At 39.0% G+C, this 27,246-nt stretch overlaps 5 protein-coding genes across 21 annotated transcripts; 1 reads left to right on the forward strand and 4 right to left on the reverse strand.

Annotated features, from left to right (window-relative positions):
• Positions 1-13: 13 nt before the first annotated feature.
• On the reverse strand, positions 14-8,272 carry LOC116431598 (major facilitator superfamily domain-containing protein 6). Of its 9 annotated transcripts, none has more exons than XR_012999929.1 (13): positions 4,675-4,825; positions 4,381-4,605; positions 3,323-3,578; positions 3,020-3,182; positions 2,655-2,953; positions 2,262-2,589; positions 1,988-2,178; positions 1,761-1,897; positions 1,517-1,635; positions 1,187-1,432; positions 928-1,074; positions 680-842; positions 14-346 (listed from the first exon to the last, which is right to left on the reverse strand). XR_012999929.1 is itself a non-coding variant. In XM_031987265.2 (13 exons), exons 5-13 carry the CDS (start codon positions 3,075-3,077, stop codon positions 772-774), a joined length of 1,596 nt encoding a protein of 531 aa, XP_031843125.1. In that variant the 5' UTR covers positions 3,078-3,182; positions 3,323-3,578; positions 4,381-4,605; positions 7,895-8,032; positions 8,260-8,272; the 3' UTR covers positions 14-771. The 9 variants fall into 9 exon arrangements, 8 of the variants coding, with proteins under 8 accessions (XP_031843125.1, XP_076229171.1, XP_076229169.1 ...); XM_031987265.2 differs by lacking the exon at positions 4,675-4,825 and adding exons at positions 7,895-8,032; positions 8,260-8,272 and having other exon boundaries at positions 14-842; XM_076373056.1 differs by having other exon boundaries at positions 14-842; positions 4,381-4,460; positions 4,541-4,605.
• Tsf3 (Transferrin 3) lies at positions 4,940-12,532 on the forward strand. Of its 5 annotated transcripts, none has more exons than XM_031987250.2 (16): positions 4,940-5,090; positions 5,908-6,006; positions 6,492-6,600; positions 6,890-7,023; positions 7,119-7,246; positions 7,872-8,016; positions 8,310-8,467; positions 8,622-8,743; positions 8,818-8,963; positions 9,115-9,361; positions 9,428-9,576; positions 9,675-9,827; positions 9,909-10,004; positions 10,092-10,216; positions 10,290-10,445; positions 12,347-12,532. In XM_031987250.2, exons 2-16 carry the CDS (start codon positions 5,913-5,915, stop codon positions 12,530-12,532), a joined length of 2,148 nt encoding a protein of 715 aa, XP_031843110.1. In that variant the 5' UTR covers positions 4,940-5,090; positions 5,908-5,912. The 5 variants fall into 5 exon arrangements, with proteins under 5 accessions (XP_031843110.1, XP_031843111.1, XP_031843108.1 ...); XM_031987251.2 differs by having other exon boundaries at positions 5,912-6,006; XM_031987248.2 differs by lacking the exon at positions 4,940-5,090 and having other exon boundaries at positions 5,857-6,006.
• LOC116431602 (isoaspartyl peptidase/L-asparaginase) lies at positions 11,592-12,398 on the reverse strand. The gene is made up of 2 exons (XM_031987276.2): positions 12,088-12,398; positions 11,592-11,988 (listed from the first exon to the last, which is right to left on the reverse strand). Exons 1-2 carry the CDS (start codon positions 12,244-12,246, stop codon positions 11,716-11,718), a joined length of 432 nt encoding a protein of 143 aa, XP_031843136.2. The 5' UTR covers positions 12,247-12,398; the 3' UTR covers positions 11,592-11,715.
• Positions 12,533-12,974: 442 nt separating the features above from the next.
• Positions 12,975-17,394, reverse strand: LOC116431592 (cytoplasmic dynein 2 intermediate chain 1). 2 transcript variants are annotated; one of them, XM_031987244.2, is made up of 16 exons: positions 17,317-17,394; positions 16,301-16,999; positions 16,117-16,233; positions 15,868-16,040; positions 15,564-15,714; positions 15,364-15,504; positions 15,161-15,301; positions 14,781-15,089; positions 14,530-14,702; positions 14,238-14,457; positions 14,006-14,157; positions 13,788-13,936; positions 13,654-13,712; positions 13,425-13,579; positions 13,201-13,333; positions 12,975-13,125 (listed from the first exon to the last, which is right to left on the reverse strand). In XM_031987244.2, the coding sequence occupies exons 1-16, from the start codon at positions 17,326-17,328 to the stop codon at positions 13,003-13,005; spliced, it is 2,907 nt and encodes a 968-aa protein (XP_031843104.1). In that variant the 5' UTR covers positions 17,329-17,394; the 3' UTR covers positions 12,975-13,002. The 2 variants fall into 2 exon arrangements, with proteins under 2 accessions (XP_031843104.1, XP_076229154.1); XM_076373039.1 differs by lacking the exons at positions 12,975-13,125; positions 13,201-13,333; positions 13,788-13,936 and having other exon boundaries at positions 13,433-13,579.
• A 918-nt stretch (positions 17,395-18,312) lies between these two features.
• LOC116431601 (uncharacterized) lies at positions 18,313-27,085 on the reverse strand. Of its 4 annotated transcripts, none has more exons than XM_076373063.1 (9): positions 26,929-27,085; positions 26,673-26,847; positions 26,385-26,554; positions 25,765-26,000; positions 22,584-23,922; positions 21,020-22,058; positions 20,524-20,721; positions 19,242-19,578; positions 18,313-19,138 (listed from the first exon to the last, which is right to left on the reverse strand). In XM_076373063.1, the coding sequence occupies exons 6-8, from the start codon at positions 21,185-21,187 to the stop codon at positions 19,426-19,428; spliced, it is 519 nt and encodes a 172-aa protein (XP_076229178.1). In that variant the 5' UTR covers positions 21,188-22,058; positions 22,584-23,922; positions 25,765-26,000; positions 26,385-26,554; positions 26,673-26,847; positions 26,929-27,085; the 3' UTR covers positions 18,313-19,138; positions 19,242-19,425. The 4 variants fall into 4 exon arrangements, with proteins under 4 accessions (XP_076229178.1, XP_076229179.1, XP_031843135.2 ...); XM_076373064.1 differs by having other exon boundaries at positions 22,584-22,932; positions 23,000-23,922; positions 26,673-27,085; XM_031987275.2 differs by having other exon boundaries at positions 18,313-19,125; positions 26,673-27,085.
• Positions 27,086-27,246: the final 161 nt, after the last annotated feature.

The following is a 27,246-nucleotide window of genomic DNA, read 5'->3' on the forward strand; positions in this document are numbered from 1 at the left end:
GTAATAAGGTTGTTGAACTGGTTTGTTTTGTTTCACTAAAAAAAATATAATTTCATACTTAAAAGTACAATGTTGAAGTAATACAGTGATTCTAACAATTTTATCAACACAGAGGTTGATTTTGGATGTTTGTTTCTACGTTTATTGTTGAGACTGGGTGGTTGTTGATTACGCGAGCCAATGTTGTTAACTGATGTTCAAGGAAAAAAAGTCAGCATATTTATAGGAAAAAGGAGCATCTGCCGAGCGGCCAATCAGTGCGACAGTGAGCGTCTTACTGTCATTTTTGGACGCGTGACACGCGTAAAAGCCGTGTCATTAAACTTTAAAATTTATACCTGTAATGCTACAAAATGAAGTTGATATGATTGTCAACTGTTACACTTGTTACACTTTCTCACATTAAAAAATATTATTTTCATCACAAAAATATGCGTTCCACACTTTTGTGTTATTTATTTTATTCACTGGTATGTTCAAATTTGTAAAATATTTTCTGTCTTATCTTTATGTATACTTATATAAATATGTAAGTAATACCAGGTTAGCCAAAAAGTTTTGTCTTTCTTCCTATGTATATTGTGATGTATCAAATGTTGATTTTGTCTTTTAAACTTTCTTTTAACAATACAACATGACTTTTTGACTAACATATTACAATATGCATATAGTAACTAACCACTAACAAATCACAGTATGATAGTTACTGCATCATGTATAAAAAGTTTCATTTCCTTTAGAAATAAGTTTTGGTTTATAAAATTTATAAAACTATGTTCCTGCAACAACACACGTATCTTTTGCTTCCTGAGGTGATTTCCACTCTACAGTACTCTTTGTATCTATAAATAACAAAAAGGTAATACATTATAAGGAAGCAAAGTATAAAGTATATTTCATGCAATTAAAGAATTGTGTTTATTATACCTGGCATTGTATGTTTTAAGTACACTAGATGTAGAATGAGGTATGTTAATGCAGTCACAGCGGCAAGTGACGAGAATAACCGTAATGTTGTAACACCTCCGAATAATTTATATAAAATTCCACCTATTAAACTACCGATAGCGAATCCTAAAATAAATCAATATTATAACGTACGCTGTTGTATTTTTAATTAAATATATCTATAATATATGTAGTAAGATATTAAGATTTTCACACTATTAAAAAAAAAATTATTTACCAAAACCATCATCCATGCCAGCTACAATACCCTGAACAGTAGCTGATGTACCAGGTGGTGCGACTTTACTTGCATAAGCCACTATTGATGTGTAACAAAGAGCATAAGTAGGTCCTTGCATAAATAATTCTATCGGAATTACTAACCATGGATTAGGTGCAAGTGATATTAAGCCCAATCGTAAAGAGTAACATACGAAACAGAATGTAAATGTATATCCAAATCCTAACTTCTTTAGAATTTTACCTGCAGAAATATTTATGTTTATTTATACGATTTCACGAGGTAAATATAAGTCGTATTTAAAGACAAATGAATGAAAAGAAGTACCAGATAGGGGAAAGAAGACTACTTCACTACCCAAAGTTTCTGCAGCAACAATTAATCCTTCTATTAATTTAATTCCTTTATCCATATATCCAGTCACCAGTGCTAAATCTTCTAAATACCTGTTGAAAATGCATTCATTTTATTTAAAATGTTATGTTTTCTTCATAAACATTTTTTATCCTTTGAGTTACATTTTACTTCATCAAATGATAAAATCCGATATTTTGGGAACTTAAAAACTTACCAAAATAGAAAGTAAATTATGAAGCTGTCTAGAATACCGGCAATTGTTGCAAAACAGAGAAATATAATTATAGGTTTATACTTTAGAAGCTGAAAAACATCTTTTAATATATTTCCTGAACCTGCCATAACTGGTAGCTGTAGGAAATATACTCAATAGATTACTCGTAATAAAAAAAAATTGCAAAAAGAAATTAATGAACTGTAAAGCACTAATTATATACTCACTTTCAATTTCCTACAGCACAGTATATCAATAAAGGAAAAGATAAAGATTAATAAAAATGCAGGTGTATAAATTTTGATGATGCTTCCTTCTGACCAATAATCTACTGCATAACCAGCCAAAAAGGCGGAAATTCCGAACCCTATTGTTCCCCATACACGCTGCCTACCATATCCCATTTGACCACCCTCTCCTGAAAATTAAATTGTTAGGCAATATTATATTAAATGATAAACATAAAATTCAGTCATACATATCAGAGTATGTAATATATACCTAGAATATCAAAACAAATTGCATCACTTATACTGTTGCATACATTAAAGCCAATATTTCCAAGGGACATTAAAAGAACAAAGCCCCAGAATGTTAGAGATGTATAAAGACAATCCTTGTCATTAAAATTATCACAGGTAACATTACAAGTATTATTATTACAATATAAAGTACTTTCCATGTCAAGTAAACATGAGGTATTGTCACTAAAACTTGCTCCTCCTTCAACTGCTTTGAACTGTATTGGCACAGAAAAATTGTTATCAGGACAAGTCCAATGGCACAGTGTATTCTTTGCTTCCATGCATAAACCTGGTCTTGAAATGTCCTTGAATAAATACAGAATCATAAATATATGCTTGGAAATAAAAATGAATGCAATAAAATAGTTACCTCTAATGAGCAATGTGTTAATGATGCACAGGATACATTTTGAAATATATGGTTCGGCAAGACTGGTCCTGGCAGGGGAGGTAGAAAGTACATGCAAATAAAAGATATGCTTGTTCCTGCCAATAATATTACAAAGATTGTTTTTCTCCGAGAATCGAAATAATCCACCAAAAATCCAAAGGCTGGTTTGGCAATCAAAAACAAAATTGGTAGAACGGCTGTGATGCTACCCATAACTAACGCGGAAATTCCAAGTTGTTTGCCATAGACTGGGAAAAATGGCAGAATCGGACCCATTGCTGTAATAAAGAAATAATTAGTGCAAGAAAATATGCTTTCGTGTTAAATCACGTTTATATATTTACCTGCCATGAAGAAAAAATAATGTGCCTTTATAGGCAACTGTTTGTAATTTAGCTTCATCTTTTCTGATCTTTATTAATAAAAACAGGTACAATCGAAAAGTTATGGAATAAATATTTCTTTAAACATTACCATTCCAAATCATAATCAGCACTCTGGTGCTTCCTAAAAATAAAGAAAGATTAATAAATATATGAACAATTAAGTGTCAAAAAAATAAAGTATTGCCCAAAAACTTTTTTTTTGACATTAGATGCAGACTTTGTGCTATTCACTCTATTGGTAAACGTTGAAATAGCCAATACCTTCAGCACATCCATTATCAAACGATGATTATGATGCAAAAGACTTGCTCTGCTGCGCCGTTATTTGACAACGTTTACGCTGTCAGAACGAAGAGTGTGTCATGATAACGAGCATTGGAATAACTGTTGCGTTTCGGGAGTGTATCTGATGCGTCCAACACATCTCTTGGATGTAATTTATTAACTGGTTGATAACATTTCAAGACGTTTTTGCCTTGGTTGGAAAAGCAGATTTACGGTCGTCCCCCTCGTATCTCTGAAACCAATTGAATAATAAGATAATTTTTATTAATATACGAGAAATTTGTGTAGGTGAATGGACCGACAGCGGCTGACACACAACACATGAACGAACCTCCTATTCCAAGTTCAGTACACTCATGTCGACGCGCGCGTATAGGGAAAAAGTGAAATATATAGTACTATGTTATATCGCTGAGTGTGCACTACAGATAACAATCGTCGTAATTGTTTTTCTTTCCTCTCGTACTAATTTTTATGGAATGTAAAAATAAATGCAACATAAGCATGGGGACCCGAATAAAGCGTGTACGATATTGTCGAGGGTAATTCGATTTAAATTTGAAACGACTGCTACTTTCAAATGAACGCTGCCAAGTTTTTCGTTAAAAAACAAATAAAAGACGTATATAAATAATTGTAGGTTAGTTGTATCAAAGATAAAGGTGATCAACTGTAAAAGCAATATAGAAATAAAATTGGAAATTTCGTAAAAAAAATAGTAATAATATTATTCAACATTTCCTCGCAAGTTTGTTAATCCAAATATAATTGTATGTTGTAGTCATCGTTGATACATTGTATAAAACGCCCCTATCATTGTTGATTAAAATTATCTCATACCGAGAGAGACTCACATTTCATGATACGTGCCTTGTTCTTTACTTCATTTACAGATATTTGTAATACTAATAGTTCAAACATGTCGATTAACAACCACCAACTTGTTGGTAGCCACATATGTGTCATTAGTACATTCATTACTTCCGTGCAAACAAAGTAATTACAATTTCAGTATCTCGAGATCAAAAACTCACGTTCAAATTGTTTTTCCAGAATTCCAATATCACAGACTCATCAGGAAACTACGAGGAAACTCTACAGAGTGTCTCTTCAACTAAGATAAATATTCGTTATATTTACTGTTAAAAGAAATTCTGTCCAGAACATTAACTTTCTGTAATTGTACGACTCAACTGGTTCTATGTTGATTGCACTGGAAATTACATTTTCTGCCCGTACACGGGAAACACGGCATCGCTCTAAAAATAAAGTACCTTAACATAGTGTTTAACGATAATAGAAATAATAATAATTCATTTAAAAAGTACCGAGGACATGTCCGGCTCATTCTAAAATATCTGGTTCTTCAAAAAAAAGAAAAAAAAAATGGCCCGAGTCCGTTTCGAACGGACGTCGACGAGCACACATGCATTTATTGCGCAGTCAATCCCCACCAAGATGATTCCGGTCATTTAGCCGCAGATGAAGCTCAGTCTTCGTGAACTTGTGCGAGCGCAAGGACGTCGAAGAAGACGCAGGGGAACCCCCTGATGTTCAAACATCGCCGGCCGAATTATCGATCGAGAATACCGTGATCATATTTGTTTTTCCACGATGCCGCTGCATACTTGCTGACTAATTTCCCATCATTCTGTCTAGTCATCCGCGTTCGAAATTCTCGGTCACTTCTGTTCCCTTGTTTTCTATTTTAAACACTGAACCGAACCGAAACGAGCGTGCGAAGGTAAATACAATCGCAGGGAAACAATAAGCGGCCGGTATCATCGTCGGTTGAATTAACCCTACAAAGACTAAGGAGTGGGGGGGTAGAATTTCCCAAACCTCCGATTGGAAAACATTAAAAACACATTATTTCTCTCATATAAAATATCGAGGAAAAAGTGTACTCGTTACTGCGTACTAGCCTCTTTAAGAAATCAATTCTTGGAGAAATAAGTGAACAGATGATCGTGTTCAGAGATCATTTCTTATAGTCTTTCCAGGGTTAAGGATGCCCACGCTGAGGTCGTTTTTCTCGTTCAGAGTAAATATTTTTTGCACGACGCTTGAGGCCTGTGAAATCATTAATGCGGCCCTGGCTCGAACTGATCTTCCACCGGTTCTGTCACACTTATTCTTATTATTCTTCGTTTTTCCTCACGCGAGATTAACATACAGATAGATGAATGTTAACGTACGGCCACCGCTGGCTGGGGTATTCCCCAGTCTCCTCTCTCGAACGAGATTGATCGTATCCATTCTTTAACGGTGATTAACAGCTTCTAGGAATGTATAAGTGCAGTAGGAGTATACAGGAGAGTGTCAGGACGTGTGTTTAGAATAACGGTTCATAAATCTGATTGCACACTTACCGGGGAAACATTGATCTTGCGGGTAGGATGGAACGATAACTGTTTACCGAAATCTGGATTACTGTTATTCCCTTCTCCAAACAATCAACTCTCGGGTTCGGAACGATCGAAGGGATCGTTGCGTTAAGATCAGTCAATGAAGTGTTCGAAATAGAAGTGATTCGAGACGTGTGATTATTTGTCTTTAAGATAGGATGCTGCACGGCTGGACAGTGAAAATGAACGTCCGACTCTATGGTTTACTTTTCCTGCTTGCGTTGCTTTCTCAACATATTAACGCTGAAAAGTGTGAGTAGATACTTTTTAATATTTCAATTCATAAAATAAAGTAAAAGCTAAGAGAGTATACTTGCAAGTTTTCATTCGTTCGATCCCATAGTTAAGTAGTTTTTAATTAACCGACCTGAATACTGCAGATCTAATATCAAAAATCGAATGTTTGAATTTTTATTTTTAAACTCAAAGCTAATCCGAAATACATAACTAGGTGTATTACTATTTCGTATTTTATGAAATGAATTATTTTAAATTATATAAAATGAATTATTTTTAATTTAATAAAAATATTATTTCTAGAAAGTTAGCGTTAGGAACGAATAGTTGTACGATTAAATAATTTTGCGCTTAACGTATCGCAGACGTGTTGCACTGATATAAATAATCCTCGAGCGATGACCTTGCGCGCTATAGAGCCGCAATTAGTTGCGATTTTCACTTAAGTGTTCCCTACTTAATTGTATCACAATGTAAAGAAGGGAAACGAAAACTTTCAGTGAAACTATGCGTCGTCGAGAGCGTACACACGGCGAAAAGGATCCGGCTATTTTGCCCGCAACTGACGACCACGGGGAGTCAGGTAGAGTGTGTTATTGGAAACGATAGGCGAGTATAACAGACTATTAGAAACGGTACGACGAGTACCATGCATTTAAATGGGACTATCTACCGACAGATAATTAACGCTTTACCTATCGCCGGTGAATTTTGATAATTAACACGATCATCTGAGAACTAATGGTCCTTACAAGATTCTTATTCAAATAAAAATATAGTATAATTATTTTCCCAATAATTTTCTCAGAAATATACTATAAGCGTACTTTCCTCAATGTACCGTCGACAAGTAAAGCGTTAAGATGAAACTCGAATTAAGGGAAACCGTGTGACGCAGATTCAATTGCCTGCGGCGATTGACCATGGGCCTGGCTGATTTCACAGTTCTGGAACCGGAAGACCTTGTCGCGGCATCTGCGTACAACGAATACAACATTCTAGTCACCAACGAGTTAAGATTACTTCCAGAGGGTAACTGCAAATGCTACAGCAAAAAAAAGAAACGAGATCCTAATGTTTCCAATTCGAATAGAAAATCAACAGCACTCTTTTCTTTTTTTCATCAGAGAAACAACGTTTCGAGATGGTAGTTCTAGTCAACAAAGATGTTAAAAGTATATGGAACCTTAAGGGAAAACGGTTCTGCCACCCTGGACTCGACACCGTCGACAAATGGACTAAGGCTTTCTCAACGGTTAATAATATTCTGAACGATACCGTATGTCCAATAAATACGTGTGCACACGGGTATTCAATGCACTCCATTCGGCAATTAGCGAAATTCTATCGTGACACCGTCGATGATAATTCTAAAAAAATGTTACGTTCATGGAGTGGGTAAATATAAACAAATACAGGGTGTTCCTTAATCGACGGTACAACCAAAAATATTTGCTCGCTCGGGAGCTTCATTACCATGGATGTCTACTTAAATATTTGCTACGTGCATACCGCCTTATCTGGGTCTTTATTTCTGGAATCACGCGTGGAATCAATTCTGTACTCTGATAAAATCAAACGCTGGAACGCGTCGAGGATCTCACGAAAGTTTCATCGGCACAGTGAGAAGTACTGCCGGTAATCTCTAAAGTATTAACATTTATCATGCGTATTCCACCTTTCCCCGATAAATAGCAATACAAGCGGAGATATTAATCTTCGGCTAGAACCGTTATCGAACGTGTAACGCCTCGTATAAATAAACTTCACGCCATACTTTCCAATCATGGTTTCGCGTGGTTGTCTTCTTGGTTGTACCGGGAACGATGGGACGCCGTGTATAAAGTGAATTCGTGATGTTCACGCGTATGTTCCTACAGTACTTTGAGAAATGGATAATTACCAAAGAGTGTGATCCCGAGAAGACGCTGCTGGAGAACAGGATAAACGGGCTGTCCAATTTCTTTCAAGCAGCTTGCATCGCCGGTCCTTGGTCCGCTGACACCACGTTCGACAGCAAGCTGAGTAGGTGCCCTTCCACCTAAATCGAGAGATAACTTGATGTCTAGCGTAACAGGCGCCTTTCTAGTTTCACAGTTTCATAGTTTCGATTGGCGAAGTGTAAACGCATTAGGCAAATGGTAAATCGTTGGTCGAAGATATAAGGAGCTAGGAAATAAAATGAATAGAAAGTTGGAGGAGAGAAAAAAATGAAAAGCCGATCGACCGAGTTTCTCAGCCATCAAGTAATCTCATAACGGTACGCACCGTGTTGCTTTTTCCGTCGCACTCTCTATTTTCTACTTTTTTCGGCCCAGAATCCAAGTACCGGAACCTCTGCGCCGCGTGCGACAATCCTCTTGGCTGTTACTCGAGTGATAAGTATCACGGCCGAGAGGGTGCTTTATTGTGTCTCACTGATAACGTGGGAGACATCGCATGGGTCCGATTAGACGACACTCTCGAGCACTTCAAGGTAGGAGGACGAAAGTCAGGATTAATTTGACATCGACTGAAGTTAGACAAACGAATGAGATCATCGGTCGCATATCATCGCTTGTCTAGCTACAATCTATCATTCTGACTAGCTCAACCTTGATACGGATCAGTGACATTGTGTGATGATATAGGATGAGCAGATCAGCAAAGAAAATTTCAATTATCTTTGCCCGGATGGGACCACGAGGCCCATGAAGATCGACAAACCGTGCGTGTGGATCACCAGACCATGGCCGGTCATCGTCGCCAAAGTGTCAGTACAGAAGTTGAGTAACAGGTTGTTGAAGTTTGATTGTTCGAATTTCTGCAATTAGCGCGTTCTTCCAGGGAGGTGGCCGAGAAAGTCGAGAAGATGATGAGCTCGTTCGAGCAGCAGGAGTCGAGTTGGATTATGCGTGATTTGTTGGAGAACTTCCACCCGACGCCGGTGAGCATGGACACCCTAGAAACGCCGGAAGACTACTTAGTAAAATGTAATTAAGTGACGTAGAAATCTAGGAACTTCAGTATTGTTCTGTTTTCTCTTGAATTTGAAGAATAAGAAAATACAGCCAGCGTTGCTAAGAATATACTACGATGATCTCTTCTACAGTCTTTATATATATATATATATATCAATTGCAGTTCCTGGTTTCATGAGCGCTAACAATCGCGCGAACTGCCGTCCGTCGAGAAGAGTGCAATGGTGCGTCACGTCGAATTTGGAGGATCGAAAGTGCCGGTGGCTCAGAGAAGCCTCCTTCGTTTACGGCGTGGAGCCCACTATATCCTGTAAGCAGGAGTCATCGAGGTCAGCGTGCCTGGAGGCACTTAAAAACAACAAGGCGGACGTATTTGTCGCCCGGCCCGAGGAACTGTACGACGCCAGATTGTGAGCAAAGAACGCTGCATACATGAGAAAGCGGTGACCTTCACATTATCTGAAGTACCGTTTCAGAATGGGGCTGAAGTCGCTGGTACAAGCGATACCCAAGAAGAATAACGAGTTCAACCGGATCGCAGCGATCGTCAAACAGGATTCATGGTTCAGAAGCTTGAGAGATCTCAGAGGGGCCAAAGCGTGTTTCACAGGGTATAAAGATGTCGGTAAGGATAACCGTGCGCTGGCTCATTCTCTTCCTTTTTCAGTCATATTATTTTGTTCTTGCTTGTGTTACTTTCAATGGAAAATTCTTTGAATACAGGTTGGTACACTGTTCTCTCGGTTCTGAGGAATATAACTGGCACCAAACTGGAGTGCTCGGATGTACGAGCAATTTCAAACTTCTTCGGTGAGGGCGTCGTTCCCGGCCTTACTGACATTCAAGGGGAAATTCCAAGTAATTTATACTCGCCAGGTAAACAGAGCAGACGTTTCAATAATTACCTAGCAACGATGGCTGGAACAGTGAACAAATATCGCATTTAATTTGCTATAGGCAGTTTTGGAGGCGATTTAAGCGCCTTCCAGTGTTTAGAGTCTGGCAATGGAGATGTGGCTTTCGTTAACCTGAAGAACATTGAGAAGAAGACTGGTAAAGACTTTCTTTAGCTTCATGATAATATAGAACTTCACCATTAAATTTCCCGTTTTATTCCTGTGAATATAATAATTTTCTTAGGCAATTTAAAGTCGGAATCCCGCAACGACCACTCAAGTAAAAATGGCTACCGTACCCTGTGCCTCAAAGAGACGGACGGCGACGAAGCGAACGTCTGCACGCTTGCCTGGACTCCGTTAAACACAGTAATTAACAAAAAAATATCTAACCGAGAAATCTGAAACGAAACAGAGATATCAATTTTTATATTGATCACAGGTACTGACGCATCAGAACTTGACAGATCTACGGCGCGAGGAGATTTATTCAATGCTGCTAGAAATGAATGATCTTTTTGGCAACACGTTCAAAGACCAAGTACCATCGTTCTCCATGTACGGGCTATACGACACGAACAGCAACGTTATATTTTCGGTACGTAAAAGTACAACAATCGTAAACGATGACCAACGTTCAAATTTAAAATCTTAAAAACGCGCCAATAAACGGCTCGCTCGGTCGATAAAGTAGTTCACTCGAACTGCGCAGTTCATCGCTGTTTTCGAAAATAAATATTCGTAGATATTGATATGCGGTACATACAACGTGTCAAAGTTAATCTTCATCCGAGGATGCATTGCACATGCAGTCTAAAGGTCGCTCGAGAACGGTCACTTTTTCACGGAATTCTTCGTTCGGCGTAGCCCCGTAATACACGTAACCGTAACGACAAACGGCCCAGGGGAAGTGCATGCATTTGAAGGAAACGCGAGGCTCGCCTTTCGCGTTTAGCACAACGGCACCGATATGTGATTCCCCGGTTTCTACCTGGAAGTTCTCCAGTTCCGTGTTTAACGAATAGCTGAGAGTTGCATCCCGGGGTAACCTTTCAACTATTTTCCGTGCTGGCGCGTAGCAATAGATCCAAGCGTCATTCCCTGAAACGGAAGTGCATCCATGTTCGTTCGCGTAGACGCCGCAGCCAATGACAGTTCCGACTGCAGTCACGGAACCAATCGGCTTGCCAGGTTCTCCCGCCGTCGATGTGCCGCTCGCTAATCGCTTTTTTCGATCGTATGCGACTGCACCGACAGCACCAGTCTAAATTAATTCTCTTCGTTTATTTAAATTAAACGTTAATTAAATGCTCTAAGAATATCCTAAAATGATTGCCAGTTGCTTTAAATAACGTTTGCTTGTTTCAAAGGAACTCAATTATGAATGTTGGGTAAGCATGAAATATTAGAAAATTCATACATATTTTACTGGTACAATTGTGTTTGATGTATTGGCAGTGAGACTACTGTTTGGAGTGATACAGGTTAAATTATTTCTTACCTGCAAAATAGTTGGCTCATCCAACTGTCCACTCGAGTCAATTGACAGATCGCGGTGAATGTGCTCTTCTTCCTCGTCTGATCGTGTAACTACGCAATCCGAATCGCATTCTTTTTCCTTTTTTTCTTCCAATTCAGCTTCATCTAATTCTGCCTCGCTGTTCGTGCAATATCGATGAATTTCCTCGTTCGAATAATGCGATGTCAATGAGTCTCTTATGTTCAAACTACCCGGTGGTAAAATGGGCACTCCGTTATCCCGAGCAAATTTTTGCGCGCCATTTTCAACGATCAGTACATGCTCCGTTCGTTCCAATACTTTTCTTGCTAGAAAATGGGACAAGATATTTTTTAATCCCTCCAGGTTTCTATTTTAATAATATTCCCATAGAGCTGCTCATGTCGAATAAACCTAGAGAGATTGGATGTTCTATGTCTCTGACAGCACCCACGCAACCAGCATCCTCTGGTGTAACAATAGTTGCATCCATTACGACTTCGTCGTTGACGTCCATGCATCCTCCTTTAGCGCAATTGAAATGTGGTTTGCTTTCCATGTACGAAATTGCTTTTTCGACTGCGTGCACTGCAGATTTACCGTTGACGAGATCCTTGTATGCCTCGATCGATGCATTCTTAACCTATACAGACACGTGAATTATTTCTTCATTTCTGGGATTATCATTTAAGGCTGTTTCGGGTCTGCAAAGGATACTCCTTGTGAAAATATTTTCTATGACCTCGATAAGCATACGATGGCGTATTTTCCGTGGGATTTTCCCGGCGCCACCATGAACCACTATTACAGGATCCACGTGTACTCGGGGCTTCTTTTCCGGTTTAGTTTCGATTACAATCCTTGATAGAATTTGTTCGACCCAAGAACAGTAATCGCACATTATTTAGGAATGTTGTGTCATGTGCGAATGCAACGTAAAATTTGTCAGAATTATGCGAAGAACGAGATATGTAAAACAAATGCAAATACTTTGTTTGCAGGAGGAAACGCAACATCTACAAATCGACGCTCATCAAATGAACATACGCAGTTACAAAGATATCGTCGAACAACTTGTGAAGCAATATCCTTGTAGTGGCTCGACAGATTTAGGTTTCTTTTATGGTCATATATTTATATACATATATATTTTATTTTATATTCCCAAGGAATTATTGAGTGTTTGAATAATAAATCGGCCGTCATCATTTCATCATTGCATACAAATTTTATTCATTAAATGTGTGAATGGAATTACAGTTAATAAATCACAGAAACCTATTTTTTATTAATTGTACATTATTTAAGGAGTTCTTTATATTATAAAACAATGGTTTGTATACAATTTATGAATGATACATATCCGAGAATGTGAATACTGTGCAAATAAATAATAATACTTTTGTACACGTCGCGGCTTCTGCCACTTAAATTATCGTCGTAGTTTAAAATTGCTTCTGGACGGATCAGTACGTTTCCTAAGATCTTTCACAGTTTTTGCAGTATAATATTACAGCTGATAAAAATGTCTTTTGTATAGTGATTTTAAGATTGTCCTGGAACTAAGTATCAAGTACCCTGGATAAAATAAGTATATGCATTAATAAACTGGAAGTACAAAACAATCCTGTGTTCATCGTTAAAGATCTTAGTTTAATTATAAAATTGCGACGTAACGCATAAAAGTATTCAATTCCTGCAAGTAGTCTTCTTTCTTGGTATAGCAAAAGTCTGATTTCAATTTGTATATTTCTACATTTCCAGCTTGTGTTCCAAATGCCTGCAATACACATTATTGTATATCTTATTTATATAAAATATAATATATAAATAATTATATATTATATTAACATACCAGGTATTGATGGGTCATATCTTTTTCAGTTTTGCAAGATGACAATTGCATAGTATTTATCGGTCCATACCTTTGTATATTTATTGTATGTCTTGGACATATGTCACTATGACTTAAATCCCATATATGTATCCTAAAATGTCATTTAGTAAAAGAGATAATCTTTTCTTTTTATTCTATTATAAATTGGTTCAATGAGTTGCCGTATTATTAAATCCTGTTACCGAAAATGATTGTCCATTACAAAAATTGTAAATGGTTTCGTTTTGGACCACTGTAGATATTTAATACTGTACGTTTTATCTTCATCCTTCAATTGCAAAAGTGGTTTTTCAATATTCGAAGAATGTAATCGAATTGTACCATCGTCACAACCGATCTATAAAAGAAAAAAAAGATTGTTCTAAAATCATTTGTATCCAAGGATGATAAATATGCATATAAAAATCTTACCAGGAAAAACGACTGCTCAAATGGACACGTTTCTATACAGCTTATGTTTCCACAAGGATCTAAGATAATAAAAAAAAATTCATTCATTCAAGTGATGATTACGAAGTCACACTTCACTAGACATGATAACTTACTAGTGTCAAATGTTTTATACATAGAAGGACTAGCTTTGTTACCAATGCAGGTAGCATGCAAAACATTGCTACTGTTAGTGGCAATATAGAAACTGTTGCTATCAACGCAATCCACATGCATGTCAATAAAAGTAGCTGCACTGATTTTTCTAAACAGTTAACCAATGTTAGTAAGATAAATACACGTTAGTATGTACAAATTGTTATGAAATATTTACTTTTTCGCATTATCACATTGCAAAAGCAGTTCTTGACTTTTAACAAGTCTTACACAACCCCAATAAGACAGTCCTAAATCGTCGATATTTATTCCCATGCTATGTAAAACGCTCCATATAATAAGAGAACCTTTTTCATTTAAGCTACATATCTATTACATTAGGTAATACAAAAATATTAATATTTCAAGCATTATTATTGGACTAGTATACGAAATAAGATTGAACAAACCTGGATAGGAATAAATTTATTATTACGTTGTTCGAATGACTTCTCTTCGAGCTTAGATAGTATACGTAATGCAACTATCTGATAATTATCAATACTCATTTCTGCATTTGCGGTCGTTGTGTAAGTAGGCATTCGTATCGTCCAATCTAATTCATTGGCTTTATCTGTTACCTTCTGGTGCCACATTTCGTCTTCCTTTAAGTCCCAAAGACTAATCGACCTACCGATTAAAATATTTATTAATTTTATCAAGTATAAATTCCGTTTTGAAATAAATAGAAAAAAGAAATACCCATCCTGTAGTCCAGCAAATACGACATTATAATTTGTTAAGTGAAAAGAACACGCGGTAATAGGGCAGGTCGAGTAAAATAATTTAATTGGCATCGATGGCTCAGAAGTGTTCCAAACGCATCCAATGCAGCAGTCGGTTATATAATCCTGCTTACTGGATGTCTCGATCTCCTATTTAAAAGTGTATTTTATGTTCACAACTTTTTGCCTGATGCTTCAATTTAGTTGACACGTGTCGTTAACTTTTACCTCTTCAGCTGGAGAATGAACAGTCAGTAAGATCTTACTTAGGATGTCCGAATAATGAATTATTGTCACTGCTCTACCAGCCAAAAACGTGACTGAATCCACGGAAAGTTTAACGACACCATCGCTGAATGCTATTCCTTCTTCGTTTTTAAAAACATTTCCGCCAGATCTCCTTTCTTCCAATAATGATAACATTAGTCTTCCAGCTCGGTTTACGAAATCGCTTAATCTTAATGTATCGAAGGATGGTGGCGTTGAAGACTTTATACAGTCTAAATCATCGACATCGTTGCCAACACCACTTTGGTCCTGGAAGTTATAATATTTTAGTATTATTTATTCGCAAAACGACAACGAAGTATAAAAATAATTCCACAAACCAGACGAAATAAATCTAAGTCCTCTTTGGTTTGTAAATTGCTTCTACAGGTTATCGGAAATTGAGTCCATTTATTTTTAAACGTGACTTTATCCGTTTGTGTTTCTACATCGATATTGTCTTCACCAGTTTGCGTGGATACCTACAAAATAACCAATTTTTAGTATCAATAGTTGAATGTTTGTTATCACATTATTTACACACTTGCAGCGTATTCAATTTGCCATAACTTCTAATAAATTCTTCATACGGTATAGGTGAACACTCCAGTAGGGACCATTCCATGACATCCAATTTTATCATTTCCAATAATTCATCACCTCTGCTTCTACTTTTCTTAGAGTTCTGCAAATAATGATTGTGATTAAGTTTGATTTCAATTATTGTTCGTTAATGGACATTACCTTTTCTTTCTGAGACTGTTTAGTTTTGCGAAAATCAATGAATGAAATTTGTGAAACTGGTGGAGACTTTGCAAAATCACCAGAACGACTATCTTCAAAGCCTTCATCGGTAGATAATGGTAATGATTTAGCTTCGAATGATCTATCCTCGCTGTACGAAAAAAAAGTATTTTAAATTATTACCGAAATAAATATTACACCAACAACTATACAATAAACGAGCAAACATTTAATGATGAAATGATACAATGATACAACACAAACACATTAATTATCTTGAAATTTTATTCTACTCAAAACAAACCTATATGTTTTGTTAACTGGTTGTCTTAATTCAAGAAGTGAAGATAGTTTTGGGTCACTTGCAATGGATTCTATTCTTGCTGCTCTTTTTCTAGCTTCTGTAAGCTCATAATGACCTGAGTCATGCATATGCTCTTCTTCCCTTTGCTGATCAGCACTGTTCACAACTTTGTGCTGCAATAAAATGATAAAATAAAAAAATGTTCCCATTTTCATATTATTATAGAATAAAATAAACAATAGTGTGTACTTGTTTGGCAGTATGTAATTCAATAGGGTCTAGAGGTGAATCATTATTAGTATTTTCTTCTTCACTGACTTCAGATGATTCACTGTCTGTGCACTCTTGAAAATCTGATTCATAATCCTACAAAATGAATTAAGTTAATTCTTATATTGAACCATAATACCTGACTTTCATTAGCATTCTTTACCTCAAAATCATCTTCATAATCATCTTCATCTTCCACTGCTTCAGGTGATTTTCTTTGATTCCTTTGGGTAAGATCTGGTCTACTTGTAGCTGAATGCACCATTTTTATTTCACTTGGACTCAATGTTCTGGACAATTTACGTTGTCTCGACTTAGATCTTGATTTAATTTCTTCCTTTGAATTTGAGTTTATCTTTGCTCTCCCTTCTTCTTGTGATATAGATCTATTGTCTTTATTAATTGATTTAGAATTAAGTCTGGTGCTAAGCGATGGTGGCACATATATTGTACTTAATCCTCTTCTCTCTGAATAATTACTTTGTGTTCTCCCAGTAGAAGATCTGCTGCTTTTCACAATACTACTACTACTTGATTTCTTGCTAGGATCAGATATCGTTTTAGATGTTACAGATGTTCTAGAGACATTAGCCTTTAACTTAGTTGTAGAGGACATGCTTTCTCTTCCAGATTTACTTTGTGATGATCTGACTGTTTGCTTTTCACCAGTTTTACTTGGTTGCACATTCTGTAATGATCTAGATTGTTTAGTACTATTGGCTATTCTCTCAGGTTTCTTCTCTGATTTTGACTCAGCTTTCTCAGAATTCTCCGACTCTTTAGCAGCCAATAAGACTTTTGATTTAGACTTACTATTGGAGTAGTGTGCATCTTTAGTGGATGAAACCTTTTTAATTGCACCCTGGAATGCAATAATGTTGTCAGTTTTAAGACGCATTTAATTGACTCTGACAAGTTGAAGCAAAAATTGTATAAAATTGAAATAAATATTAGAATGCGTGGATCGTATTTATGTCGTTGCATTTACGTGTTATCATTGACATTTAATAAAAAAGTCAATAGATTCGAGGTTGAAAATTCAAGTGAACCCTCGTGTTGATTTTACAATGATCCCTTGTAAAAATTTCGATGATCCACACAATATATGATGCGCATTAATTTGCTGGGTAGAATAATAAAAGAATAAACGCTTTAATTTAAATACAAACGTAATACTACCTTATGAGACATTTTGATTGATCGGTGTTGACAATTACGGCACCACCATGATGTAAACTACTGTCACCGATGTAACAGCGCTACGAGTAGTAATCTACTCAACTACACACTGTTCAGCGCTTATATCTTCCATTGGTAAAAAAGAAACAAAAGAAATGAATACGATATTCGACATACATTTATGACAAATTGAATGTCTTTACAAAAATCATGTTACATTAATCACTATGCAACCCTAAATACTCTCCACCGAGAAATAGTCCTCTTAATTAAAAATCCAGATAAAATTAAGAAGAGACCAAATGAAAAAGCAGGAAGTTACGTAAGATGTTACCATTTTTTTCTCATTTTCGAAATCGTTTCATTTGATTAATTCAACTTATTTGCGCTACGAATAAAATGAAGATGACGTGAATCGATAAATACATTAGGCGTTCGGTCCAAAAGTATGGATTGCAAGGCTCATCGACACGACCAAAAGTCAACTGTGTCGGACTTGGTGTACAAGTACTTGCGGAAGATTTCATATTCATCCAGCACTCGAAAGGAACGCTATAACATCTGCGACAAGTTTCGCAAGACGAATGCGAGGAGAAGAGGCACACGTCCCACGCGCAAATACACGAACGCAGGTGAATACGGAGTAAAAATAGAAAAATGGCATGAGTTCAAATGGAGGAGAACGTGAATCGCATTTAAAATATAACACGGCACACTCTTCTTGTATTATAAGTTCTAATTATGATTTTCTTATTAACCCTCTATGGGCCGAATTTTTGTTCATGCTTATAAAATCTACGCAGGGCAAAATTAATAAATATCCACGTATGAATACGAATTAACAACGTATTCGATCGTTTCAATAATTTCATCGAACAAATATATTTTGTAACTTTCAAGTTACAACGACGTTAAACTTTAAACATATAAAAGTTTAAGTTAACTGGTTACTTAATTTTATTCACCACTTTCAGTACAAAATGAAATAAAACAAGATGCCAATATACTGATATGCTACTTCAAAGTTACACCTACAGAGGGTTAAGAACAGTTCTGACTTTCCCTTTTTCAGAATTGTACTTCTCATAGTAAAATTATCCCCATAACGTACGTTCGATGTTTAGAGAACCACGACGCAAGAAATTACATACGCGATGCACTTTCGTTCGCCGTGAGTTCCGGATATTTAATACCAACCGATCGCACTGGGAGGGTTCTTCGACTTTCACCGTCATTGAACTTACATTGTAGATCAGTGTGAACATACTCCAAATAAATAAATAAATAAATAATTAGCGACGAGTCTGTAAAACCTCCATTCTATTGAAATCTCGACAAAAAAAGATAGCGTGCAATTTTGCTGCAATAAATTAATTCCAAATAATCATGACAAAAGTAGCACAAGAACTACAAAATTGGATAACAATAAATTAGACATTCAATTATCCGTTCGTCGTTTGCCTCGTCGCACGCATTCCGCCTGGCAATGTTTTATCCATCGTTTGAGCTCCTTCTCTCGTTCATTATCTTTCCTCCTCTGAGTACGATGTTGCGATTGTTGATGAACATCATCCAAACGATCCGACAGCGTTTCCTCCGTTACATTATCCTCTTCGTTCTGCTTCGATTTCTTCGATGTTTCATTCCTCGCTGTCTCACGCGTCCTTCGGCCGCCATTTTCCCTTCTCGAGCTTCTTTCTTGATTGCTCTCGTTTCTCCTCTTGAAGAAATTTAACGGGGAATACCGGGCTATCCCTGAATCCTTGGTACTGGCTTCTCCGATTTCAGCTTTCGCCGAACCTTGTGCACCTATCGGTTCACGCTATAATTTTTTAAATAATTATTCAGAACACAGGTATCTGTGTAAGTTCATACATATTTTGTTCGACTGTAAGCTCTCGGTGTAACAGAAACACTATTCTCACATTATCATCGTAGTCTGGATCGATAATATCTTCTTCTTCTTCATGATCCTCTCCCATTTCCACATCATCGATCCTTTCAGCGGTACGATTTCGTCTGGTAGCTCTGGCTCCTCTGCCAGTTTTCTGAGAAGATTTCCGACGTCTCCTTGATCTCGATTCATCGGTGGACGGTTCGCAGGTGCAATCATCTTCGTCTTTCTTCTGACGCTTCGCTGGAGGTTTCGGCGTTGAAGATAAGAGGCAATCGGCTCGTCGGCTCGAGCGTGTGACTCTGTTCATCGAAATGGCGTCTGGGCCCACTAGGTGGTACTCGTTCTCCAACAGTTCCATTACGAATCTGTTGGAAGATAGTTTTATATCATTGTATATCAAGGCAATATAAATTTCCTTGTAGTATAAGTGGAGAGATGGCTCACTTTTTTAGAAGAATCATTAGATTATAAACATCGTTGGTACCTAACCAAAGAATATATATTTACGCAAGTAAATACCTTTTTAATATTAAGAAGAATATTAAGAAATAAGTGAGACGAATAATTAAAGACAATTGAAAATATAGAAATTTGACGATCTAAGTGAGACAAGGCGTTTATCCCAGAGTTACCCTAATATTAATATAAAATCGTTTTTGGTATTATAGTATACATATCTTAACACTTAGCCAACCGAATGAGGAGATCTACACTTTTCACTTAGCAACGTATTGCCTTTTATTCTGTTTATCTTTTCTTTCGTTATTTAGTGAGTCTTGAAGTGGGATTATTCGCAATTCATGAAATGCGGTGTTTTTACAAAACACAGTTTCTAACCGAATTAACTGAATGAGTTCAATTGAAGATACTGAAGGAGTTTGTAGTTATTCCTTTTAGGTGGTCTAAGTGTTAATAATCCAGGAAAAGAAGAAATAATAAATCTAATTAATTATGAGACCGTGATTGAATCGGAGAAACCTCGAAGAACGCAAGAAGACTGAGAGCACGAAAGCACGGCGATGATCGATAATTAGATTAGAATTTCTAAGTAGCCGGGACGGGAAAAGGTAGCGCATGAAGTTCCATTGAAGGCAACACGGTTGCATCAGCGGGGTAGGCGTTACAATTAACAGGGTGAACCGGCTGGCGGAATCGGTCGATAGATGCACGGGGTCTTCGAATGAGATAAACGTTTTGCAGTTGCCTTGAAACGCGATCGTGTCTCACGCGAGACACATTTTCGCCTGCAACGCGTGCTGTGTTGTGTTCTGCCGGTTCGGCTGACGTAGAACTAACCCTTGGGAACAGACCTGTTTCAGCGCGGTCCGCACCTGAGCGTAAAGGTCACCGTCGTCGCGATAATTCGCCTCGATATAACGGACTATGTCCTCCGCGGTGCAGCTGGGCAGAAACGTATCCTCCTTCCGTTGCAGCGATCGCATCGCCTCCATCACTCGCAACGAGAATCTCGACGAGTGCTCGGCGATTCGCATGCAGTCGCAAACCCTCTAAAAAGATCATCGACTCTTTGATGCCCTAACATTATCGTTGACACATTAAACGCCACGTTAGTCACCGATCACCGACGATCCTGAATTACTCGAGAACAATCGTAACACACGAGACAACCGATGTCCAATGAGAATATTTAATAACGTAACTAGTAACTGTGCAATGCAGGGATAACGCCAAATATTTAATAATTTTGAAAAAAACGGTCAAAATTTCCGTGGCGCCTATGTTAATGGTATAAACCATTCTCCAATGAGAGTTCAACGACTATCGTAAAAACATTCTGAGACTGACAGAACTATCTTCAGTGGTGTCAGACTTCGTTCCTTCATTAGCAGCCTCTTCATTGTCCTCTTTAAGGACCTTATCGAACAAATTCCTCTCCTCTTCTTCAGACATTCTTCCGCGACCCGACTTCCCCATGATGCGCTCCGCTCGCCACGTGAATTTGCCGATTACCATGTAGCCGCATTTCACGTTGCGAGAGTTCGGTGAAAGCTGTTCGCATCTCGCAACTGTTTAATCACATTGTAATCGAAGGAAACTCTTGACAGCGACGTGGTCTATAGATTTCTACAACGAAAACTGCATAAAATTATGATACATTATATCGTAATAAACGATTATTGGTGTCATTATCCTCGAATTACTAGCATTACTCCTGAGCGCCGACGTCGCCGGGAAACTGTCTTCCCGTTCGTTGCCTTTTTCGGAATCCGCGGCCGCCATCCATCACGCGTTCGCCGTTATCGGCGACCGTCCATCAACGCGGCCGTACGCGCGGGAATCCGAACGATCGACGGAGCGCAGATCGGCCCATTTGTTAAGACCTATCGGGGTCCATCTGGCGTTCATGTTACATGAGCTCGGGAAGTTTTCGGTCCGCCGGCTCGCCGTGTTTACCGGCGCGCCGCGCGGCTCTCTTATCGATTTGCAATTTAAATAACGCATCCGCGGTCAGGGGGCGGCGTGTTGAGCCGGCCAGGGGAAAAAAATAGGAGGAGCCTCTGATCGTGTAACGGGGGAACCTGTTTGCGTAAAATATTAATCAGAGCCAACCGCGTGGACGCCGTCCGCACACGGAAGCGTTCTCCTCCCTTTTCCTCGGCAATGGAGGATACACACTCGAGCGCCGCCGTACAAATTGCTGGAAATTATCCGATCCTCCGGTATGCCTAATGACCAGCTCTGGCAATGTTGGTATGAAATTATACGGTATCCCCGTGTCGTACCAGCAATCATGCGTTTCTTTCTTCGGCGCATGTCAGGGCCCCGACTTTCTAAGGCACTCTTGGTCGCTAATGGTTTCGCTGGCTTCTCGGGAAATTCGAATCTGGAAATGAATATTACTCGGTAGATCGCCGACGATAATTAACTAGTTAAGCGTGGAATTTAGTTTGGGAAATCTCTCGTACAGTCGTTAAATGCAGGCCAAATGCACTTAAAATATATCTTAACGAAAGACTCAAGCGAAGAAGAATCGTTTGCCTCAAAAAATAAATAATCGAAAAAGTTTGCACCATTAAGAGTTTTAAGACGACGTGTATACTCGTCAAACACAGTTAACTGGTTGAGAGAGATGTTTCGAATTTAGCAAATGGTTCTTGAATAGTCACGTTTCTTTTCCTGTTTGAACCGTTCGAGTCTGAGTGAAGTTTTAGCTTGGGCGAATGTTTCCCTAGTTTTGTATAAAATATTCTAAATAGATCGTATTTTTCTATGTTTGAGCAGGTAATAGGAAATTAGGTCTTCGAGGATTAGAACTGTTACCTAACTGCGTTGTGTTCCAGAGTCTTTCTTTCTGGTCTGAGAAGATTAAAGATATTCGAAGCTGTAGCTTCTTTGGAGACGTAGTTACCGTTTAATTCGAAGTCCGCCAAGGTCTCTCGATCGAACGAAATTCGCTGGCACCGAAGTGGATTAATTGGAACAGCGATTCTTCAACACCTAACTTAATCAGTTAGGCCGGTTCGGTCTCGTGTACGGCATGAAACGAACGTACAACCCTTCGGTTCCCAGGCAGTCGGCGAATTTGTGGCTTACCGCGCCGGCACGGTTCTTATCCGCACTCGTCCAAGTAATTTTTGGCTCGTCGTTGTTATCGGACGCGGAGCAACCCTCCTCCGGAACGCGGCGAGAAAAAAGGAAGACGAGAACCCCGGGAATCGTCCGAGCGCGTTCTACTTCGTGCTCGCCATTTTATTTTCCTGGAAAGTTAGAGGAATCCACTATCCTCGTGGCGGCAGTAACAATTATCAGATGTTTGTTTATTACCTATAATACCGCTTGAAACTGACGAGACTCCAGATTTCATTCAACAGATGCGAATACTGTTGACTCTTCCGCAGTCAACGTTATGATCAAAAAGGAAATAAAACGTCTATGCGACAGACATACAAGAAAATCACCCGGACAAAGAAGCTATATTCAGATCTTCCTGGAAGATTACACAGAAAACGATTTTCTCCCCATAACAAAAGGGGTAATTAATATAGAAGCATTCTGCTGAGCATCTACGCGTTACATCCCCAAATACTAAAATAATTTACCGAATGTCCTGGACGAATTGTAATGTACGGCGGAGATATAAAGAAAGAACTGCTATTTCAATATTCAAGGCAAACACAGAAGCTAATTCGATCGAGGAATAATTATACTCTTGCAAAAGACAACGGAATTTCGCGTTGACGAGGGAACGCAGCAAGAAAACCGCTAATCGGTACACCTGACACCGAGCGTACCCCTAAGAAAGCCGATGAGGCGAGAGGTCCGTAAATAGAACGGGGTAGCTCGGCGTGCAAGGAAAAAGTTTAATCGCGTCTTTTGCAACCGCGGGGGCGAGGTGGCGTGGTCGTGAAAGGGGTAGAACCTCGTGACGACTTGATGAGATAACTTTTGCCCGTGTTGTGAAACAACCAGGCGTCGCGATTCGTGACTCCCCGTTCGCAGGGGTGAAAGGAAGCTACGCGAAGGAGGTGAACGGGGACGCATAGGATAAAATTAAGGGGCAGACACGCGACCCCCTCGCCGCCGCGCCGTGTCGTTCACCGGTGTAGGCCACGGTGTGTCGTGCGTGACCCCGCGTTCGTGTTGATCGCCCTCGGACGGTGAACGGGATGAGCTTCGCAGGACGAAGGAAATACTTGTTGAGGGAAAACGGAGGATCCTCCGGAGAACTCCGAGTGATCCTTGGGTATCTGAAAACGGAAGTCAGCGTGATCTAAGGCACTACTTGGCACTAGTGAAATCTTCATTCTGTGATACATCATCCAAGGACTTTAACTTTATGGCGTTTAGATCCATACTAGAACTACCAAGCACTTAGACTGACTTTTCCAAACTCCTTTATAAAACGCATCTGTGTATTACTAAATCAGCTTCTTTGACACTAGGTTTACGGACATTTATTGTACAGTTTGTTCTATTCCTGGGGAAGTTGATATTCGTTCATTTAGATTTTGGAAATTGTAGACGTAGAGATAGACAATCAGGATTCATATTGTAATTGGACCAACGAAAACCGATTGAAACGTTTACCAAATAATGTTTATAAAATTCAATCTGTTAATCCTAGTGTTAACTATTTCTCAGAGAAGCATCTACACCTCAGTAATTGTATAAAAAGAAATCAGGAATGGGCCATTCTGACCCACCTAGTTCCAGTGTTCAATTAGAATTACACTAAATTAATCAGAATGAATAGAACTGATTAATAGCAGACATTTACGTAATGAATTTCAATTCCATAAATTTCAAATGCAAAATAATTTGCCAACAGCAATTTCTCTATATACCTATACAAGACACCACGAGCGTAATAGTCATGATAAAAATGCCACATTCAGCCTGGCTGACCTATCTCTAATGGACGGCACGTGAAAACGGCATAGAATCATCCCGGCGAGCTTCGAAAGCGCGAAAGGGCGGGGAACCCGATGGCCCCGCGACGATACCGTTCGGGTGTGCAATCGGTTGTTTCCAGGACAGCGATTAGGCCAGGATTACCACCGAGGTCGCGGCTCCTCACGGGAGCTCAAGGGGTTCCCGGGGCTGAGGAGGTCACATGACGTGATGTCACGTTACCCGATGGTCGCGGACAGGTGTTCAGGTTCGCACGAGCAGCCCCGGCACCCGGGAGAGCGACGGAGAGAGAAACGGCCGATCGCGGGGGCGTTTTCGCTATCACGAATCCAGCCACATAATGATAACGAGCGATGTCCGACGAAGCGACGAGAACCGCCGGCTCGTAATGTCGGGACAATCTTGATGATTGCTCGCCCCTACCCACGGAAGGACGCTCGATCGAGCGATCCGCCGGCGTTTACTCAATCTTTTAACGATGAACGATTACTGGCCGGCCCGTCATTACAACGCGAGAAAATGGCTGGCCCTGATAAGACCTGTAACAATGAATTACATTACGATGGAACTCGGTATAAGAGGCGAATACTTGTAGAGAATATTTCATCCCTTCCAGACCTGACTTTTATAATTACACGTGTTTATTTATATAACAATAATGGACCAGTCGATGCACCGTTAGTAATGGTTTTATTTTGAATAGAGTGGTAGTGTATTACTTCTCTAATAGAAGTTGCCTCGAAAAATGTGTATAGTTTATTTTAGGTTCTAAACTTTAGTTCAGTTTTACTTTGTATAGATATTGAAGCAAAATAGTGTTAACACTAGAACTACCACATGGCCATTTCTAAATTCTTTTGCGATTATTGAGAAAACGATAGAACCTTCTCTAAGAAATTTCGGGAGAAATTGTTTTAGCAATAAGAAAACTAAGTTTTCAGATGGAAGTCGCGGTAGATGCACTCTTGGGGTTTCTATAGGAGAATTTTGAAAAGTTAACTTGACTGCTTAGTAGTTATATGGAATGGAATTTGTCGCGTTATTTTTAGCCTGAAGAGTAGATGTTCGTTTTAGGTTTTGGTTATTGTAATTGGTGGTTTAAGTAAAATTGGGAGTGAAATGTTCGTCGGGAACGATTCGTAGGGATATCTCGTTTTCGGCACACCTGCCGAACTTACCGGCAGGTAACTGTTGTTCCTAAGACACCTGTACTGCGGACTCGTGAGATCTCGGCCACATGGCAGAGGCACATCACCCTTCACCGCCAAATTAGATATTACGATAACAAATGGCGTTATTTAACCCGTGATGCGAACCCCCGGCGGGAGTTAAATTTGAACAGGTAATCTACTCCGAATTGCTCGTCCCTTTTTGGCACACGAAATGGAACATGCACTGTAAATCCAATAGCCACCTGGAAAATTTCTTTGTGTGAACATGTCTCTATGATAAACGCGTCCACGTGTGTTTCATCATTTTCTGTTTCGTTGAGATTTCAATAAAAACAAAAGTTACTAAAAAGAATTGCAAGATATTCAACTTTAGCTTCAAGATACAATCCTTTTGATAGTTGATTCATTAAAATGACTGTTTATCGTTGCAGGTTGCAGACAGTCCGACCGCATCGCACAACAATCGATGTTACCACAGTCATTAATTAAAAGCATGGCTCTAACAGAAGCGACTGCAACATTGATGAGCTCAGCTGAAAACAATTTCAAGTCCCGTGCTCGTACTCATCAATGTTGCAACCCCCCTCGACGCTAGTCGTCTAATTTGCTTCATAATAATTACCGACCCATTAAACATTCGTGGGCGGTATGAACGTGTCAGCTGCCGATTGTCCCAGAGACATTAGACACACGTAGCTTTCCGTTTGACTGGGCGGAACGTTCTTGCGTATGGAATTATAAATGTGAACTCGCAATGGAAATATTGTAAACGAACATCGTATCGTCTGGGTACAGTCTGAAAAACAGAAACAAATTTCGTATAAATTTATCCAGCAATCGTTCCCTTATACTTCATGCAAGGGAACAAGATTCACGAGATACCGGAGGATAATATACTAGACAATGTTAATTACCGAACAATATCGAATAAAAATCAATTTCTTTATAATATTCGGCACTCGGTTCATTAATCATTCCTTGAAATCTTCGTCTCTTCCACGTTAAAGAGGATTCCAAAGGCCCTAGAACAATTTCCAGCGATCCCAATCTTCGTCATTCGGTCATGCAAGACGCGAAAAACCGGGCGACCTGTTATCACAACAGTTGTCAGATTAGGGTCGTGATATGGGGGTGGACAATCGCTTCCCCTCGGATTGGTCAGGCTTTTACCTTCCTTGACCACTTGATACCCAACCCGGTTGCTCGCCCCTAACGCGCCAGGGGCGGAACAATCCTTCTGTTCGCCGTTGCGCATGCACTAAGGGGCGGGAAACACCCCTCGTAACGGCGAATTGGAAATTCTTCTGGTGGCGAGGTATGCGGCAAACCAGCACGTGACGTCTGAAACGTCAACAGGCTCCACGGAACGTCGGGACACTCCGTCGACGGGAAGTTGTACTTCGCTTCGGGCAACTTAGAAGTTCTTGGCACGCCGATATACCCTTACTTCCTGCGCTGTGAATCGAAGCTTCAATTTCTCGAAATCAA

This window comes from Nomia melanderi, chromosome 13 (assembly GCF_051020985.1).
Source record: "Nomia melanderi isolate GNS246 chromosome 13, iyNomMela1, whole genome shotgun sequence".
Classification (NCBI taxonomy): domain Eukaryota; kingdom Metazoa; phylum Arthropoda; class Insecta; order Hymenoptera; family Halictidae; genus Nomia; species Nomia melanderi.